Here is an 18,113-nt window from a genome sequence, read left to right on the forward strand (position 1 = left end):
TAGGCCCCACAGATCCCACCTCCTCCCTCCTCACACCCCCCAATTTGGGGATTTCTAAGTTGTATGTCAGCATTGCCGTGATGTCACAGTCACAGCCTATCTCTTCAGTCAGTTGCCTTCTTGCTATTTGTATGGTTTGACTCTAGTATGAAGACTTTGAAGGTGAATAAAAGAATTTATCAGTGTTTTCTTTGATGAATTTTCTTTTATCTCTGCAATTTTAGCACTATTTAAAGGTTTTTGTCAAATTCAATGCATTTGGAGAGGTGTAATCTCCAATGGACAGAAAGACATGGGGAGTATACACTCCCTACCATTGTGCAGCACAATTAGAGAGAAAACTAAAGATTTTGCCATATTTTTTATGTGATTCTATTAGGATTTATTTTGTTTTTGACGAAGAGTTTATGTAGTCCTGTCTGTCCTGGAACTCAGTATGGAGATGATGATGTCCTCCAATTCACAGACATCTTGTCTCTGCATCCTGAGTGCTGGGAATAAAGGAGTGCACCACAACACCTGGTATTATTATGAATTTTTGGATATTGAACAAGATGTTCTTATTACAATTTTAATCAGGGGCTGGAGACATGCCTTATTGTGTAAGAGCACTGGTTGTCCTTCCAGAAGACCAGTGTTCAATTACCAACACAGGCACAGCAGTTCACAATGGTCTGTAAGTACACATTCAGGGGAATCTGATGACCCCTTCTGTCCTCCGCCTGCACCAGGAATACATGTAATTCACAGACACACTTGCAGGCAAAGCACACATACACATTAAAAGAAATAAAAAGCTTTTCCCACTGTTACATTTGCAGAATTTTATTTAAATATAAACTCTAGGATATTTTTTAAAATGTAAACCTTCATTAAAAACTTTTACAAGTTTCTGATCTTTATGTATCCATTTTGTGTACTGTAGTGATTTGAAAGCAGAGAATATTGGAAAAATGCTATGACACATTATTTACAATGGTATGTTTCTCTCCAGTATGAATTTTCTGATGTGCTAAAAGGTAGGAGCACCTTGTAAAAGATTTGTGACATTCCTTACAACTATAAGGTCTCTCTCCAGTATGAACTCTCTGATGCCTTCTAAGGGTTGATTCCTGGGTAAAGGACTTGTCACATTCCATACATTTGTAAGGTTTCTCCCCAGTATGAACTCTCTGATGTGTCCTAAGACGTGAGGCCTGGATAAAGGATTTGTCACATTCCTTACATTTGTAGAGTTTCTCTCCAGTATGAATTTTCTGGTGATTTCTAAGGGTTGAGTTCAAGGGAAAGGATTTGTCACACACCTCACATTTGTAAGGACTATCTCTAGTATGAACTCTCTGATGTGTTCTAAGACTTGCAATATGGATAAAGGATATGTCACAGTCTTTGCATTTGTAAAGTTTCTCTCCAGTATGAGTTTTCTGATGTGCTCTAAGATACGAGCAGCTAGTATAAGACTTGTCACATTTCTTGCACCTGTAAAGTTTCTCTCCAGTGTGAACACTCTGATGTCTTCTAAGGGTTGAGTCCCGGGTAAAGGATTTGTCACAATCCTTACATTTGTAAGGTTTCTCCCCAGTATGAATTTCCTGATGTCTTCTAAGGGTTGACTTCAAGGTAAAGGATTTGTCACATACCCCACATTTGTAAGGTCTCTCTCCAGTATGAAGTCTCTGATGGATTTCAAGACCTGAAGGCTGGGTAAAGGATTTTTCACAAACAATGCACTTGTAGGGTTTAAATCCAGCATGAATTCTCTCATGTTCAGTGAGGTATGAGGCAGTCTTGAAGCATTTCCCGCATTTCCTACATTGGTGTGGAGCCTCTAAAATGTAGACTGCTTGTTGCAAAAGACTGTATAAAGAGGCAAAAGTGTCACCATTTTCTCCCTGCCTGTGCTCTTTCTTTGCAGTGTAGAGTCCCTGATCTTGAGTAATGTTGGAACTCAAATTTAAAGATTTCTCACAGTCTTTAGTTTTCCAAAGTTCTTCTCCAGTGTGCATGCTTTCATGTCCATTTAGGTTTGATGAGTCAATAGAGGCATCCCTGTGGTTACCACATGTGTGTTTATTAGAGTTTTCTGTAGTTTCAATTGCTCTATAAAGTGCACATGTGGAGGGGTCATGAAGTACTTTGCAAAGCTCATTACACTGATAAGACTCCTTTCCAGTCTTCACCTGTTGATGGTCAGGATCACATTTGCAATAGTTCTCTGAAAATGAGTACAGTGCAGATTAATGGGGCTTGTTCCAAGACTGATCCCTAAGTTCTCATTTAACAAAAATGAACATGAAACTCTTTAGATTAGAACTCCCAGTAACGGACAGTTTTCATTTACTCTAATTATATGGATTCTCATAAAAACAGCATGACAGCCTTCAAAGGTCAATGATTTATAAAAGATATCTCATCTTTATCAAAAATCTCTAACTGGGAAAAAGATGGAAAAATAATTGACAGCTGAGAATTAGCTTTGGGATAGAGCTCACTGGGTGATTATATTTAGAATACATGTCACTATCATTAAATATTTCTTCTCAGAAACTGAAGAAAAGGGCGTTAATCCAATCCCAGGTTCAAAATATTTATACTTCCTAAGTGATAGGCAATGAAGAGTACAGTTCAGAAGACCCAATTCCTTTAAGATTAAAGTCTTACTTAAAAGCATTACAAGGTTTATTTTTCTCTATAGAAAAGCACAGCAGATTCTTCAAAAGTAATGGATGCAAAGACAGTATTCAGTTAGACATCAGAGGCTCTAGGTCATTTGAGGCAGGCCTGTCATAGGCAGCTATTGCTTATTTCTATCCTCCACTGTCTGAGCTCCACACACTGCTGTGTTTCTTCACTTTCCTCACAGGGTTATTCTCAAGTCCACTCTGTTCACTGACTTCTGAGACTATTTCCCAGAAGGGTGTGTGTGTATTCTCCACTGGGAGAAAATGAAGGATGTAATATGAAGTTATCCATACAAGGATGGCAATTACAGCATAATCCTAATTCATGGACTCATGTTAAGACTTAAAATTTTGTAAAATCATTCCAATCTGATTTCAGCAGAGTCAAATAAAACTGCATTTTATACTAGTATTAAGTCACCATCATTCAGGTGTATAAGACACAACGTCTTCTAACAGTTATTACAACAGACAGGATGCAATCTAGAGCAGGATACTACACTAAGTTAAATGATCAGGAATCCTTTCAAGTGGAATTGAATGTAGCAAAAACACCCTCAGCTCTTGCTTTCTCTTTCACTGGAAGCTATCACTGTTGTTCTGCTCTTTCACTAGCCCACCCTGCTTGTGCTTACTCTCTCCTCTCCACATTCCAGGGCAATCTCATTCTTTCCAGACAGGTGATCACGCCTCCCTTGCATACATAATCCACATGTTTTTTGAAGCACCCATGACCCATGCTAGAACTTTTACAAAGAATACAGAAGTCTAAGACAGTACTGCGCTCAGTACTGAAAACACAAAGCAGAGGAATGTAAGCAAGAATTCTCGATTGATATTTCTAGTCAAATTCATTATATTTAGTATTTTCAGTTTATGTATCTTGAATTTTTCTCTCAATTAAAATCATATCAACTGCAATAATGGACATGAAACTTAAAGATATGAGTGGAAATATTATATGCTACTGAGTTTATAGATGGATCTTGGAACCAAAATGAAGGATGGATGATACCTCTGAAATGGAAAATGGAAAGAGAAAACTAAATAGTATGAAAAGTTCTTTCCTAATATTAAACTTTGCCTTGTCTTCTGTTGTTTTTTCAGGAAAGCCTAACAGATTTTACATCCTATGAAGTCAGAACAAACAAAAGATGGCTTAGGAATTCTACAAGCAAAATATTCTCACCCACAAAGACCAGGTTGCTGTAATTCTCCACCATCACATCAATGTACAAAGCCCTCTGAGCAGGTTCCAGGCATTCCCACTCTTCTTTTGAGAAGTTCACAGCTACATCCCTGAATGTCAACAGACCCTGAAACAAAAAAAACTAGGGTTTGACTATGAGCTACCTGGAAATGCTTTCCTGGATATAAGGAGACGGAATGTAGATGAGCGAAGAAAATTACTCAAAGTATGATTTCCAATACAGTCACATTCTATCATGAATGTTCTAACTCTGTGAAAATAGGGTCAAACAATAGTCTTACAAGAAGAATACATGAAAGAAGGAATACATTTAAGGCCTGGACACGGTTATCTATCATTTAGGGATGCTGTGTTCACGTTACACAGTATCACAGCAGACATGTCTAAGAAGTAAAATTCATGATGAGGAAATGTGCATTAAATGTAGATCATGCTAAAACACTGACACAAATCAATCCTGTGTGTACTTGGACCTTACATGACTCTATTCTAACAGGCTCAGTTGGGATGTTTAAACTCTAGGTTCAATGCCACACCATTAAATAGCACAAAGTAGGTATGAAAAGCAGAATATATGACTGATTTTATAGGCAAAGAGTTTTCGTTTTTTTCCACAGTAGCAAGGATTGTAACAGCACTATATACTGTCAATTTTAACAGTAACATATAAGATAAGTAGTCTATTGAATTAATTTTATGAGAATATTTGGTCTGCTATGAACAGACAGAAAAATCTGCATCAGCCATATTTGGTATAATCCAAAATTTCCCTAAGAATATTCATAGGCCAACAGAGACAAACAACAATTCCAGAAGTTTTGAAGAATACCTCACTTCACTACCAAAGAGTATTAAAAATTGAGGGAAGCCCAAAAACACCAAAAAATGTTTAAGGTATAGCTAAGATAATCAGTACCAGTGACATTTTGGATAAGGCTCATAGCAAGAATTCACCAAAAATTAAATTAATTAAATACCAAGGAAATAAAACTACAAACAAAAAAAAAAATGGGCAAATGAACTAAATAGACACTTTTCAAGGACAGAAACTCAAATGACCAATAAACATTGAAAAAGAGCTCAGGATCCCAAAAAGGCCACCATGGAAATGAAATTTAAAACTACTTGGAAATACTGTCTCACCTCAGGCAGAATGACTGTGAAAACTAACATGACAAGAAATGTTTGTGGGGATATGGAGAGAAAGAAAGCCATATTCACTGTTGATGGAGGGGAGGTTACAAATTAATACAGCCATTGTGGAAATAAGTTTGGACATTCTTAAAGAAATCAAAGACAGAAGTAACATATTTTCAGCTCTTTCACTCTTGGTCATAAACACAGAGAACAACACACTTCACTACAGAGATATTTATAGCCCATGATTACTGCTGCTTTAATAACCAAAGGAAAAGTACTGGAATCAAACTAATTATCTATCAACAGATGAACGAATAATGAAAATTGTATAAGATGGAGGACAATTCAGCTACAGAGAAAATTAAAATAAAAATGTGCAGGAAAATGAAGGGACCCAAAATGTGTAATATTAAGTGTGGTCATACACTTTTAGAATGAAGACACCACATTTTCGCTCCTATGCAGAATCTACCCAATAATGTATGTATATAGAAACAATGTATATGTGGACACAGTATAACATGAAGAAAAGAGAACAGGAAAAGTTAAATTATCAGGGTCTGAATGCAGGTAATGAACACCAGTTATGAAAAAGAATATAAAGCTAATTGCTTTTCTAGTTCTAATTCTGTCAAAGGTTTTTGGGGTTTTGGTGTTGGGTAAGTAAATCAAAATATATTCAATTGTGAAAATATAAAATCCCATGTGAGGCTCCAAAGCTTCTTTTCTCTATGATGACTGTAAATATATAAAAGTACATTGAGTTGGATAGTCTTTGGGTCTGCTTAATTTCAGTGTGTGATTTTGCTATTTGTCTCTTTGTAAAACTGCTCATAATAAAATTTCAAAAAATTATCAGAATCAGAAATTAAAGGCTTTCAATGCATCAAAGTATAACAGATTTAGATAAAGAGTGGAAACGACCACTGACCTGCGACATGTGTACTGGGGAATCAGCCATTTCTTATGTTTCTCTTCTTTGAGTTTCTCTTTCAGGAACAATGAATAGTGGTCGCTTCCCTTTCAAATCAAGGGGTCAAAAAGGAAAAGTTGAAATTAATACTGAAAGTTGTTAGAGAACAATATCAAACCACATGAAAAGACCCAAGCAACAAAATTCTACCAGGTTTCTAGTCAAAAATCTCAAAGCAGGAGAGCATGGAAACACATTTGAAGCTTGAAAAGAAAATCACCATCAAGGAACTTGTTGCAAAAAGAAAACTATTCTCTTAAAATTGAAAGACAAGTGTATTTCAAGATAGTCAGCAATTAACACAAGTGTTTTCACTAAAACAGCACTCAGGTAATAAATTAGAGGCAAAACATATATAGGAGAGTCAGAGGAATCATTTATGAGAACATGAGAAATAATAAATATCATGTGAAGAAGAGAGTGATCATCCATGGGCAAGAGAGCAAATCACAATTTCTCAAAAAGAAGGAAGAAGATACTATCAAAAATCCAATGAGCAACAACATAAAAACAAAACCATAGGAAATAAAAAATGCCAGTACCACACTGAAAATAAAAGTTGAGTCTCCTCAACTAAATAATCAAACCCTGAAGTGAAATAAATTCAGCACATAACCCAGCTGTTCCTTTCCTTGGTATATGCTCAAGGGACTTGTCATCCTACTCCACAGATACTTGCTCACCCAAGTTCTTTGCTGCTCTACTAACAATAGCTATAAAATGGAAACAACATAAATATCCTTCAACTGACAATTGGATAGTGAAAGTTTGGTATGTATACATTATGGAATACTATTCATGTAAAGAAAATTGAAATAATGAGCTTTGCAGGTAAATGGATAGACTGAGAAAAGGTCATACTGAGTGAGTTAACCTAGACCCAGAAAGATAGACACTGCAAGTCCTCTCATAGGAAGTTCTTAGTTCCAAATGTTCAGGTGTGAGTACACAACCTAGAGTGACTGCAGTAGCTAGAAAAGCAATACAAGATCACAGTGTGATGTGGGGGAGTAACAGAGATGGAGTAACAGGGAACAAGTAATCTGAAGGTTGAAATGGGAAGACAGGGGTGAGGATTTAACTATGAAGAAGGGACAAATATGAACACAGAAGGAGGAAAAAAATAATGATGTCTGTAAAATTCATAAAGAATCATCTATTCCTTGACTCTTATCCATTCATCAAAAAAACTCCTATAATTCATCTAAGTCTCTGTAAGCATATACATTCAGAGTGTAAATGAAAAATTCCCAACTGAACTGATGATGCTTTGTGGTGATATTTTATTTGTGCTCTAACAAATAAAGCTTGGCTGAAAATCAGAGGGAGGAGCTAGTCACTAGTTAACCACAGAGTTCTGGAGGTCTGTACAGACAGACAGGAAGTACAGAGCTGGGTGGAGAAAGAAAGTGATAAGGTAGGTTAGAGAGAGGAGCTCACTATCTTGAGGTGGAGGATTTGGTAGGGGTAAGAACTAGTGGCTTGCTGTTCTGCCTCTCTGATCTTTCAGCTTTGACCCCAATATCTGGCTCTGAATTTTTATTAATAAGACTGTTTAGCAATTTGTGTTATATCTGGTGACCCAATGTTTGTGGTACGAATTCACTAAAAAGCTGCTTGTGGCCTTACTGGCTCCCAGATAAGACCAGAGCTGCACTCAGCCTGAGTCTCAACCCCACATGGGCCAGTCTCTTTAACTTCTTCTCTCCTGGTGGGTTGTGGGCTCTCTCTGGATCCCCATCTCAGACTGTACCACACTAGGTAGCTGCCTTGAAACTCACTCAGGCTTCTACTGCTCTATGCAGAAGTAGTCAGCCTCACATCTGAATCATCAGTTGGCAAATTTGGTGAGTGAATTAAGATTTCTTAAAGGGAGGACTTAGTTAAAGAGAATTTTTTCCCACATTAAAAACTGTGAAACATTTTTACAATGGAGGGAATGTGGTCTCTGTTTGATAATACAAATGATGGTCTGAAAAATGTAACAATTAAATGAGAGGATAATTACTGTTGATGGGATTCACATAACATCAATTATAAAAATTATTTTTTTGATCATTTTTGTTTTATCATTTAAAAAGTTGATTAATATGAGTGCCAAGATAAAAGTTTTAGAAAAACTTGTTAAAACAGATCACAGAGAAATTCAGACCCAGACAGAGGAATTAAAGGTGAACCTATCTCAGTATTGGATTATACAGTTACAGAAAAACAGCCCAAGGCTTTCAAACAGCCAACCTTAATCTGTCAGGTAACCTTACAGAAACTGCAAAATGCTCAAGGCTGTGTACAAGCTGATTGGACTCCTGTGCAAATGTTAGATTTGAAGAGATTCAAAGAAGCTATAGTGTGATATGGTATGCATTCTCCATTTGTGTAGCAGATGTTAAACTCATGGTCAACTTGTAACAATTATCCCTCAAGACTGGAGAGATTTGGTTACAGCTGTTCTGGAAGCTGGTCCACAGTTACAATGGAGGACTTGGTGGAAATATGAGGCTAAGACTATTGAACAACAATGTAGAGCTAGAAGTATGGAAATTTCCAAAGATCAACTTCTTGGAGAAGGCAATTATGCTGATATACAAGTCAATCTCTATATGATGAACACACCCTAATTTTATTCCAAATGGCAGCCTTGAATCCTTGGGACAGAACTGAAGAAGTAGGAAAGAAAAAAATGTCCCAAGACAAAGAGTAAATTGGCCTATTGATATATCACATATCTAACAGGAAAAAAAAAATTCATGTCTTCCTAAATGATTGTTTCTTCTGTTCTCTACAGACACATAATGCAAATAGTCTTTATATAGTTCCAGTTCAATTAAAAATTAAAGCTTGCTTTGGAGTTGGAGTGTGGCTCCCTCCTTCTCTAAACCCAAGCATGCTTGTTTAAAGGAAATGCAAAATCTCTGTATCATGTCAGAAAAGCCAGCTGATATGGGACAGAAGAAAAACCAAAAGTATGGGTCTATTCTATTGCCACTAATCTCATAATTCTTTGGTTTTATTTTGACTCTTTAAAACTTTTTGAGGGTATGAATTTTATATCAAAATTTGTAAGATTTATAGATATACATTTAAAACTTTTATCATGATGTTAATTGTCATATAGACTACTAACTAATTCTAGAAAAAAGGCTTCATCTAGCTTCTTGTACATGATTTTGTGTTTGAGTCTCTATCAGTTTTCTGCAGGGAACCATGACCACACCTAACAGCAACTTTGACGTCTCCAAAAAGATAATGTGGCCCCGTAATGACAATTCTATCAGGATGACGATAACACTACTAACTTGACAAACACCACCAAAAGACTGGCTTTGGACCACAAACTGCTCAGGACAATTTTGAGATGGCTAGCTGAGATGATCCAGCTTCAGAGACTATTTGATCAAGGACTTGAGACAAGTCCTGAACTTTTGCATTATGCAGAGACTGAACAACAAATGATACAGCTAACTCTCCCAGGACTTGACAATTAACCCAAAAATTTTCTTTTCAGGATCCCCTAAAGATGCCATCACCACCAGACAGCAGGAAGTAATTTTAAGAACAAGATGCCCATAATTTCCAAGAAGTGGGGTGGGTGGTTTTCCATCATTCAATGAGTTATGGATAATTGTCATTGTTTAGGATGGTTGGTTACAAGTTGTTAATTGATAATTGTCTGGGGAAAAAAAAGCTAAACAAGGAGATTAGATTCAGGGTTCTTGTTTGAAAATTAAAAGAAAAAAAGAGGATATAGATAAGAGGTAGATTATTGAATCAACTCTGAAAAATAGACATAAAAGTGATAGAATAAAAGGTAGATTTTTGAATCTACTCTGAAAAGAAAAGAGATAATATAGATATGATAAGATAAAAGGTAAATTATTGAATCTACTTTTAAAAAGCAATTACTAATTTTAAATATTTTACATTGGATTCGATTTTTGTATATTATATACAAATTATGTATACTGATACAAATTTGAGATTGATTTTGTTAGAAAATACTGTACACATATTTGTAATTTTGTTCAAGGTATTGTACCTATACAGTTCATTTAACAATGTGCAATTTTCTAGTCCTTGAAAGTTATTACCAACTTTGTAGGATAATAAAGAAAAGCAGGTTAGTAGTTGGTCATTACAATTGAACTTGTAGTCATATTAGGTAGGTTTTCAAGGTCAAGCAGAAATATATTTTAGATAGGTCATCTTCAAACACTTCAGAGATCTACAGAATATGGCATTTAAGATTTTTTAAAACATTTTATTTATTTATTATGTATACAGCATGTATGACTGCAGGCCAGAAGAGGGCACCAGATCTCATTACAGATAGTTTTGAGCCACCATGTGGTTGCTGGGAATTGAACTCTGGAAGAGCAGTCAGTGCTCTTAACCTCTGGGCCATCTCTCCAGCCCCTTAAGATGTTTTAATAACATAGTTTTTTTCTTTCTTTATGAATATGAAACATGTTTGATCCTGGCAGCACCAATCTACTTCAGAAAATATGATAGGCACTGAAGAAACTCCATAGAGCTTACTTTCTTTGTGTCAAAAGTTAGCCATTGGGCAAGAAAGTGCCCTTACATCGACTGCTGACAGTATGCTGTCCAAAATGGTCAAGCAGGGCACAAAAGAAAGGGCACATATATACGTGTGTGTGTGTGTGTGTGTGTGTGTGTGTGTGTGTGTGTGTGTGTATATATATATATATACACTTTCAGATTCAATGAAATTTGCAGGCGTTCCTTTCATGACTATTATCTAAAAGCTCTCAGAGAATCTAAGTCTCCAGTTCCATGCACCACTCTCTTGAACAGGGAAGTGGTATATCATGGAAGTTAGTATAATTGTAAATTTCGTGAGCTTTGTCATTTCCACCGTAGCAAAGAGAATCGTGCTTACAAATCCCAACAGATAAATTGAAATATTAGATTAGATTATTTTTACAGGAATATTTTGGCAATAAGATTAATTATAAAAAAAAAAAAAAACAGGCTTATTCCATATGATCTAAAATACACAAAAGGAAAGACATCCACAACAGAACTTCAGAGTCGGCTTTCTTTTCTTTTTCTTTTTTGTTTTTCAAGACAGGGTTTCTCTGTTTAGTCCTTGCTGTCCTGGAACTCACTTTGTACACCAGGTTGGGCTCAAACTCAGATATCCGCCTACCTCTCCCTCCCTAGTGCTGGGATTAAAGTCGGGCTCCACCACAGCACGGCCGCTGGCTTCCTTATGAACAGCAGAGAAACTGCTCGCACCCCGGTCCCTCCCCTCCCGTGTCCCAGCCCCGCAGCTCCTCTGACCTGGGAGGTTCCAGGGCCGCAGGGCTGCGGTTTCCGCCACTGCGCTGCTGACTGGTGACTTTCCCAGGCCGCCCCGCGCGGCGACTGCGGCTCCGGGGAGATTTCGTGTCCCCGCGACACCCCGCCGTGTCCTCCGCAACCAGGTCTGCACCACGCGATTCCCCACCGTGCAAGACCCTGAGCAAAGGCCAGGAATGGTGCACCCTGCACTGCTGATCTGGGTTACTTTACGACTTCCCTGTGCTCACTTTGTGTTCCAGCTTCCGTTTACGTCACCACTGTAAACTAGCCCATGCTCCTCTCTTCCCCTACACCAGGCAAGGTGATGCGTCCTCCCAGATGTTTCCTGTTGAATGTCTCTGTCCCACCGAGACCCGTCCCTCCCACTCGGTCTCAGGCTGCCTTCCACACAGCTCCAGCTGTCAGGCTGCCCTGGACCCGCTCTGCACAGCCTCCCCACATGCTCGCCGCCAGCCTAGACCAGAACTGCGTCTAGGAGGACGCTGCAAGCCGGTATCAGACCACCACAATGAGTTCCCAGCCCTTCAGATAAAACACAGGCAGCCAAACCTTGACTTGATTACCAGACTTCTGGGCTACATACATACCTACACAAACGGTAACAGGCTACATTCAGATGCCAGCGTCCCATTGCTAACACAAACTTACAAGCCAAAACAAAATTCTGCAATTGTGCCTTGGGGAGAGACGTTTCAGGAACTTTGAATATGAATAGAAATGGTGTCTCCAGAAGTCAGTGGACTGAGTTCACGCCTAGATGTACAGCTGTCACCACTAGATGGTGGCCTTGTTATTTTACTAATTCGGACAAGTTCTTTTTAGACTAATGCTAAAGGTACATTTACATAAACTATAGGGGAAATTTTTAAATGCAGTGGTGAATGCAGAGACTCTTGTGGTCCCAGATGCAGAAAATGAGAAAGGTATGTGGCTCCAGCCCTAAAAACGTCAGTTATACCATCCATCTATGGCTCTGGGACACGGAGGAGGAGGAGGAGGAGGAGGAGGAGGGAGGAGGAGGAGGAGGAGGAAAAAAGTAGGGAAAGAGGAGGAAGGGCTAAGACATGCCATTCTCTAGACTCCACAAGTTGTAATCAGTAACCAACAGCAACTGTACCTTTGACCTCACACTAGACCACAATCAGTCTAGGAAAGGGAAAGGCTCACAGGGCCCACCCTTTACCTTTCAACTGTTGGCGATGGATGCATTGTAGAAGAATCACTGCCTTTAGCTGTAGCCCTCTGCTGAGCCCGCCAGGCTCCAAGAGATGGCTCTGGCTAATCTCAGTGAATCCCAAGCAAAATGAATGGTGAGGAACACAACAGAGATTTGTTGGAATTGTGGACCAGGATAGTTGAGAGGTAGGAGGTGAGAAGTGACAGTATTTGAAGCACACTCACACATACACACATCTGCATCACATGTGTATTTGTGTGTGTATGTGTAATTGAGAGAGATATGATAGACAGAGAGACTATAATAGAAATTTTTTAAATGAGCAAGTCAGTCTGTAATTTCTCTTTGGTTATATCAGTATATGGTTTAATATCAGGTAATACTAAGAGTCAGGAAATCTCCCTTTTTTGTTACAAGTATTTATATAGCGATGCTGTCCTTCTTTGAAGTTCTGATAGAATCCTGTCAGTCATGTCAGTGGGTTGCATAGTGGGCATTTTATTACTGCTTCAGTCTCATTGCTACTGTGTTTACATATTTATTTCAGGATGTTTAAATTTAATATGTTAAGTGTGTCTGGAGACTCATATGTTTCTATTAGAGTTTCTAATTCAGTGGAATAGAGGTCTTTAATATCAGTAGAAGTAAGATGCACTCATTTACTCATGCCTATCAAGTAGGCCATGCAGTTGTTACCTTTGGTAACTATTATGACATGATAACAAAACATTATGTATAGTTTGCAAGGTTATACAACCTTGAAACCCAGTTCAAAGCCAGCCTGGTCTACATAGTGAGTCTAGAACAAATGGAAGTATGTACAGAGTCCCTGTCTGAAAACAACAAAAACTCCTCTCTGAAGAATAGTTGTCATAGTACCAGAAGCACCATACAAGCTTCCAAAAGTGGATGCCAATGACCAGTCTTATCCAACTGTGATGCCTATGAACCACATCAATGATCATCATGGTACAATAACCCTGAGTGCACTAGTGGCGAGCATACATTGGTGGTAACCAAGAGCTCTCTAATTGGACTTAAGAAATTCTTAACAAAAGAGAAACCATGACTGGTACTGGAAACCTGACTGAATTCTCAGTGCTGGTGAAGTCATGAATCTCAGCATAATCCCTAACAAAAATGTAAAAATTTTCCTTATACCCACAGATAAGCATTGTCTTCACCTGTCATCAAGGAAAACTGTCTTTGCAACAGACAGAGACCACTACAAATAAACCACAACTATTGAAAATGAAGAACTGTGGATGCCAGGCCCAATGGATAGATGTATAAAACACTCCTGAATATAGGGCTCCAAGAAAACTTTTGAAGAAGAGGGTATAAAGATTGTAAGAGCCAGAGGATCAGGGAGTTTGCTGTGAGATTGTGTCTCCTTTTGTATTAGGCAGGGGTCTCTAGAGTAATAGAACTGATAGAATGAATCTCTCTCTCTCTCTCTCTCTCTCTCTCTCTCTCTCTCTCTCTCTCTCTCTCTCTCTCTCTCTCTCTCTCTCTTCTTCTCTCTCTCTCTCGTGTGTGTGTGTGTGTGTGTGTGTGTGTGTGTGTGTGTGTGTGTGTATCTAAGTATTTATATATGTATGTATTTAGGAGATTTATATGAATGACTTACAGCCTGCTATCCAGCTAATCCAACAATGGCTAGCTGTGAACAGAAAGTCCAAGAATCTAGTAGTCAGTTCACAGGCTGCATGTTTCAGCTGGTCTTCAGTATATGCTGGAATCCCAAAGAAGTACGCTCCAATACCAGTGAAGGAATGGATGTGCTAACAAGGCTAGGGCAAGCAGACAAGGAGCAAAAGTTTCATTCTTCCATGTTGTTAGATAGACTTCCAGCAGAAGGTGTGGGTCAGTTTAAAGTTGTATCTTCCAGCCTCTTGATGCTTTTCAAAGGCATGTGTCCTCCCACCTCAAGATATGGTTTAAAAGGCATTTGTCTTCCTGCTTCTAAGGGCTGGATTAAAAGTGGATTCACACACTTCAAACCAAGCAAAAATAATCTCTCACAGGTGTGCCCTCTATTTCTGGATTGTAGTTCATTCCAGATGTAGTAAATTAGACAATCAAGAATAGCCATCACAAGTTCATCCCTTGTAAACCTGACACACCATCATATTCCTTACATCATGATTAACTTCCAATTGAAAACAATAAACGTGTCATAATAACAGCTAAACATAATAGATTAATCACTCAAAGAAAAGGTTGAATTCAAAAAATTCTCAACACAAAAAATCCAGGAAATCTGGCACATCATGAAATGATCAAACCTAAGAATAATAGGGATTAAAAAAAGGAGAAGAATTCCAGGTCAAAGGCACAGAAAATGTATTCAACAAAATCATTGAAGTAAACTTTCTCAACCTAAAGACGGACTTGCCTATGAAGGTACAACAACCTTACAGAACACCAAATAGACTGGACAAAAAAAAAGTCCCTTCGACACATAATAATCAAAACACAAAACATACAGAATAAAGAAAGAATATTAAGAGCTGAAAAGAAAAAGGCCAAGTAACATATAGACAGACCTATCAGAATTACACCTGATTTCTCAATGGAGACTCTAAAATCCAGAAGGCCCTGGACAGATGTTTTGTAGATACTAAGATGTGGTAATATTTTGTTAGTGATGTAATAAATAAAGCTTGCCTGAAGGTTAGAGAGTGAAGTTAGCCACTAATTAACAACAGAGGCCAAGCAATGGTGGCACATACCTTTGAACCCAGCACTTGGGATCTCATGCCTTTGATCCTAACACTTGGGATCTAATACCTTTGATCTTAGCACTTGAGATTTCATGCCTTTATCCCAGCAGTTGGGAGGCACATGCCTTTAATCCTAGCACTAGGGAGGTGAAGACAAGAATATAAGGCGGATGGAGAGAGGATCTTGCCCCTTTGGACTGACGATTTGGTAGAGGTAAGACCTACCTCTAGTGGCTGGCTCCTTTACCTCTTTGATCTTTCAGCATTTACTCCAATATCCAACTCCGGGTTTTTATTATTAAGACCAATTAGATTCCATGCAGCATCTGGCATCCAACTTGGGGCCAGGAATTCCCAAATAAGCCACTTGTCTGTGGAGTTGCTGCCACTGGCACACGCTGGAGCTGCATGCAGGGACCCCTGCAGGAGTCACCACTTCCTGGCTAGGTTCTTCTCTATTATCCCTAAGCCTCTGAGAGAGTTTTGGATTTTTCTGTGAGAGCTTGTCTGCAGCAAACTCCATAGGCATTTGGGCTTCACATGCCACAGGAGTAGGCCACTTTCCCATACTTCCCCATGCAGATGGCTGGCTCTTTAGCTGCTTCTCTCCAAGTGGGTTGTGGGCTTTCCCTGAGCCCCACCCCACCCCCCCTTTTTTTTTTTGGTTTTTCGAGACAGGGTTTCTCTGTGTAGCTTTGCGCCTTTCCTGGTACTCACTTGGTAGCCCAGGCTGGCCTCGAACTCACAGAGATCAGCCTGGTTCTGCCTCTCGAGTGCTGAGATTAAAGGCATGCGCCGCCGCCGCTGCCGCCGCCGCCACCACACCACCACCCAGCCCCTGAACCCCCTTCTTTGGCTGCTGCCAACTAGGGAGCTGCCTTGAAACCCTCTCAGGCTTCTACTGCTCTATGCAGAAGCAGTCAGCTTCACATTTCACCTTCATCTGAATGCATACACATTTAGAGTGTAAATGAAAATTTCCCAACTGGACCGATGATGCTCCTAACAAGATCCACAGAATTTCTAACAAAATGACCAACTCCAGGTGTAAGAAGCCTGCTTTGAAGTTGTTGGTCACAGTTGTCTAAGAGACTTCCAAACATTACAAAGTATTGCTGCTGCCCATGGGTCCCTCCTAGAGACAGAAGTTGAGTCCCTAGTGTTGAAGACGCCACATACTTCAGACACCAATCCTAGAGGACTCCAGATGGAACTGACCTTAACGCCTCCTACCTGGGGACTAGCTTTCAAAGTACCAGAAGGCAACATACAACCTTCCCAAGAAGGGACCCAGTTAACAGTCCTACCCAGCTATGACACCTATGAACCACAACAATGATCTACACTGCATGATAGCCCTAAGGGTGCAAGAGTGGCACACAGACCTTGATGGTAACCAACAGCTTCTAATTGGATTAAGAGCCTCTCAACAAGAGGGAAATCATCTTATTCCATATGATCTAAAATACACCAAGGGAAAGACATCCACAGTAGAACTTCAGAGCCGGCTTCCTTATGAACAGCAGAGAAACTGCTCGCACCCCGGTCCCTCCCCTCCCGTGTCCCAGCCCCGCAGCTCCTCTGACCTGGGAGGTTCCAGGGCCGCCGGGCTGCGGTTCCCGCCACTGCGCTGCTGACTGGTGACTTTCCCAGGCCGCCCCGCGCGGCCACTGCGGCTCCGGGGAGGTTTCAGGTCCCGAATACCCGGCCGGTCTTCCTCACCCAGTTCTGACACCAAAGATCCTGACGTCCGACAGGGAATGGTGGGATTTCCTGTAACTTCAGTCTCATTCCTTGAACAGACTCCTCCTGGACCCTCCCACTAAAAAATCCACTTCCCAAAAATACCAAGCTGGCTTTAGAGATAAAATTGGCTCACTCTTTCTCTAAACCCAAGCATATTACTAAAATAAAGATTAAGAGATTCTTCAGTCCCATATCAAAAGAACCATCTGGCGTGGGACAGAGAAAAACCAATATTTCTATAAATGCAATCTCTTTCTAAAAAAAGAAAAGGGGAAAGTGATAGCATAGATAATGATAAAAGGGTAGACTGTTGAACCTACTTTTAAAGAGCAACGACTTGTTTGAAATGTTTTACATTGCTGTAGATTTTAGTTTATTGATACAAGTTTAAACTTAATTTTGTAATACTGTATATATATTTCTACTCTTGTTTGAGGTGCTATGTTTATGCAACTCATTTAGATTGTAATGGATAATTAAATATAGATTAATAATTAGTCTTCTATGATAGTCAAACTTGTAACATATTAGTTAAGTTTTCTAGGTATACATAGATATATTTCAGATAGATAGGTAATCTTCAAATACTTCAAAGACCTACAAAATATGGCATTTAAAATGTTTTAAAAATTTAGGCTTTCTGGATAATGAGACATGACTGCTCCTGGCAGCACCAATTTACTTCAGAGAGGAGGATGGGCATTGAAGACACTCCATATGGAGTTTATCTTCACCTTGGCAAAAATAGCCATTTGGGCAGGAAACTGTACTTGCCTGGACTGCTTGAAAAAAAATATATCAACTGGACATGCAGGACACATAGGAAGGTGACCACTGAATTTTACTTGGTGAAATGGTCCTTCAGGTTCCTGCTTCACAGAGGAAACTGCCAGACATTCTACTGGACACAGAGAAAAGTGCCTGAGAGATTCTAGGCCTGTGGGCTGAAGACAGATGCCCCAACTTTACAGAACTCTGTATAACTATCCAAGCTGCCAGCTGTCTCTGTCTACTCTTGCAAGACTCCTGAAAGTTGCTTGTATCCTTCTCCCATTTCTCAGATAATGTTATATCCTTCTGAAGTCTTTGATGTAGCTGAAGACTAGTTATAATTTCCTTAGTTATGATAAGAGAT

The 18,113-nt window shown here is 39.2% G+C and overlaps 1 protein-coding gene across 2 annotated transcripts; it reads right to left on the bottom strand.

Annotated features, from left to right (window-relative positions):
* Positions 1–791: 791 nt before the first annotated feature.
* Positions 792–17,010, bottom strand: LOC114686610 (zinc finger protein 54-like). Of its 2 annotated transcripts, none has more exons than XM_028861270.2 (4): positions 16,819–17,010; positions 5,963–6,051; positions 3,871–3,997; positions 792–2,215 (listed from the first exon to the last, which is right to left on the bottom strand). In XM_028861270.2, the coding sequence occupies exons 2-4, from the start codon at positions 5,990–5,992 to the stop codon at positions 957–959; spliced, it is 1,416 nt and encodes a 471-aa protein (XP_028717103.1). In that variant the 5' UTR covers positions 5,993–6,051; positions 16,819–17,010; the 3' UTR covers positions 792–956. The 2 variants fall into 2 exon arrangements, with proteins under 2 accessions (XP_028717103.1, XP_037058149.1); XM_037202254.1 differs by lacking the exon at positions 16,819–17,010 and adding an exon at positions 11,309–12,266 and having other exon boundaries at positions 793–2,215.
* Between the last annotated feature and the right edge of the window lie 1,103 nt (positions 17,011–18,113).

Source organism: Peromyscus leucopus, chromosome 1, assembly GCF_004664715.2.
Source record: "Peromyscus leucopus breed LL Stock chromosome 1, UCI_PerLeu_2.1, whole genome shotgun sequence".
Taxonomy (NCBI): Eukaryota; Metazoa; Chordata; class Mammalia; order Rodentia; family Cricetidae; genus Peromyscus; species Peromyscus leucopus.

Excerpts from the sequence above, each read along its gene's own strand:
- LOC114686610 (XM_028861270.2), bottom strand. The coding sequence starts at position 5,992 with ATGGCTGATTCCCCAGTACACATGTCGCAG. Across the intron at positions 3,998-5,962 it reads CCCCAGTACACATGTCGCAG|GGTCTGTTGACATTCAGGGA; the intron begins GTCAGTGGTCGT and ends TTTTTGTTTCAG. Across the intron at positions 2,216-3,870 it reads CAGCAACCTGGTCTTTGTGG|AGAACTATTGCAAATGTGAT; the intron begins GTGAGAATATTT and ends ACTCATTTTCAG.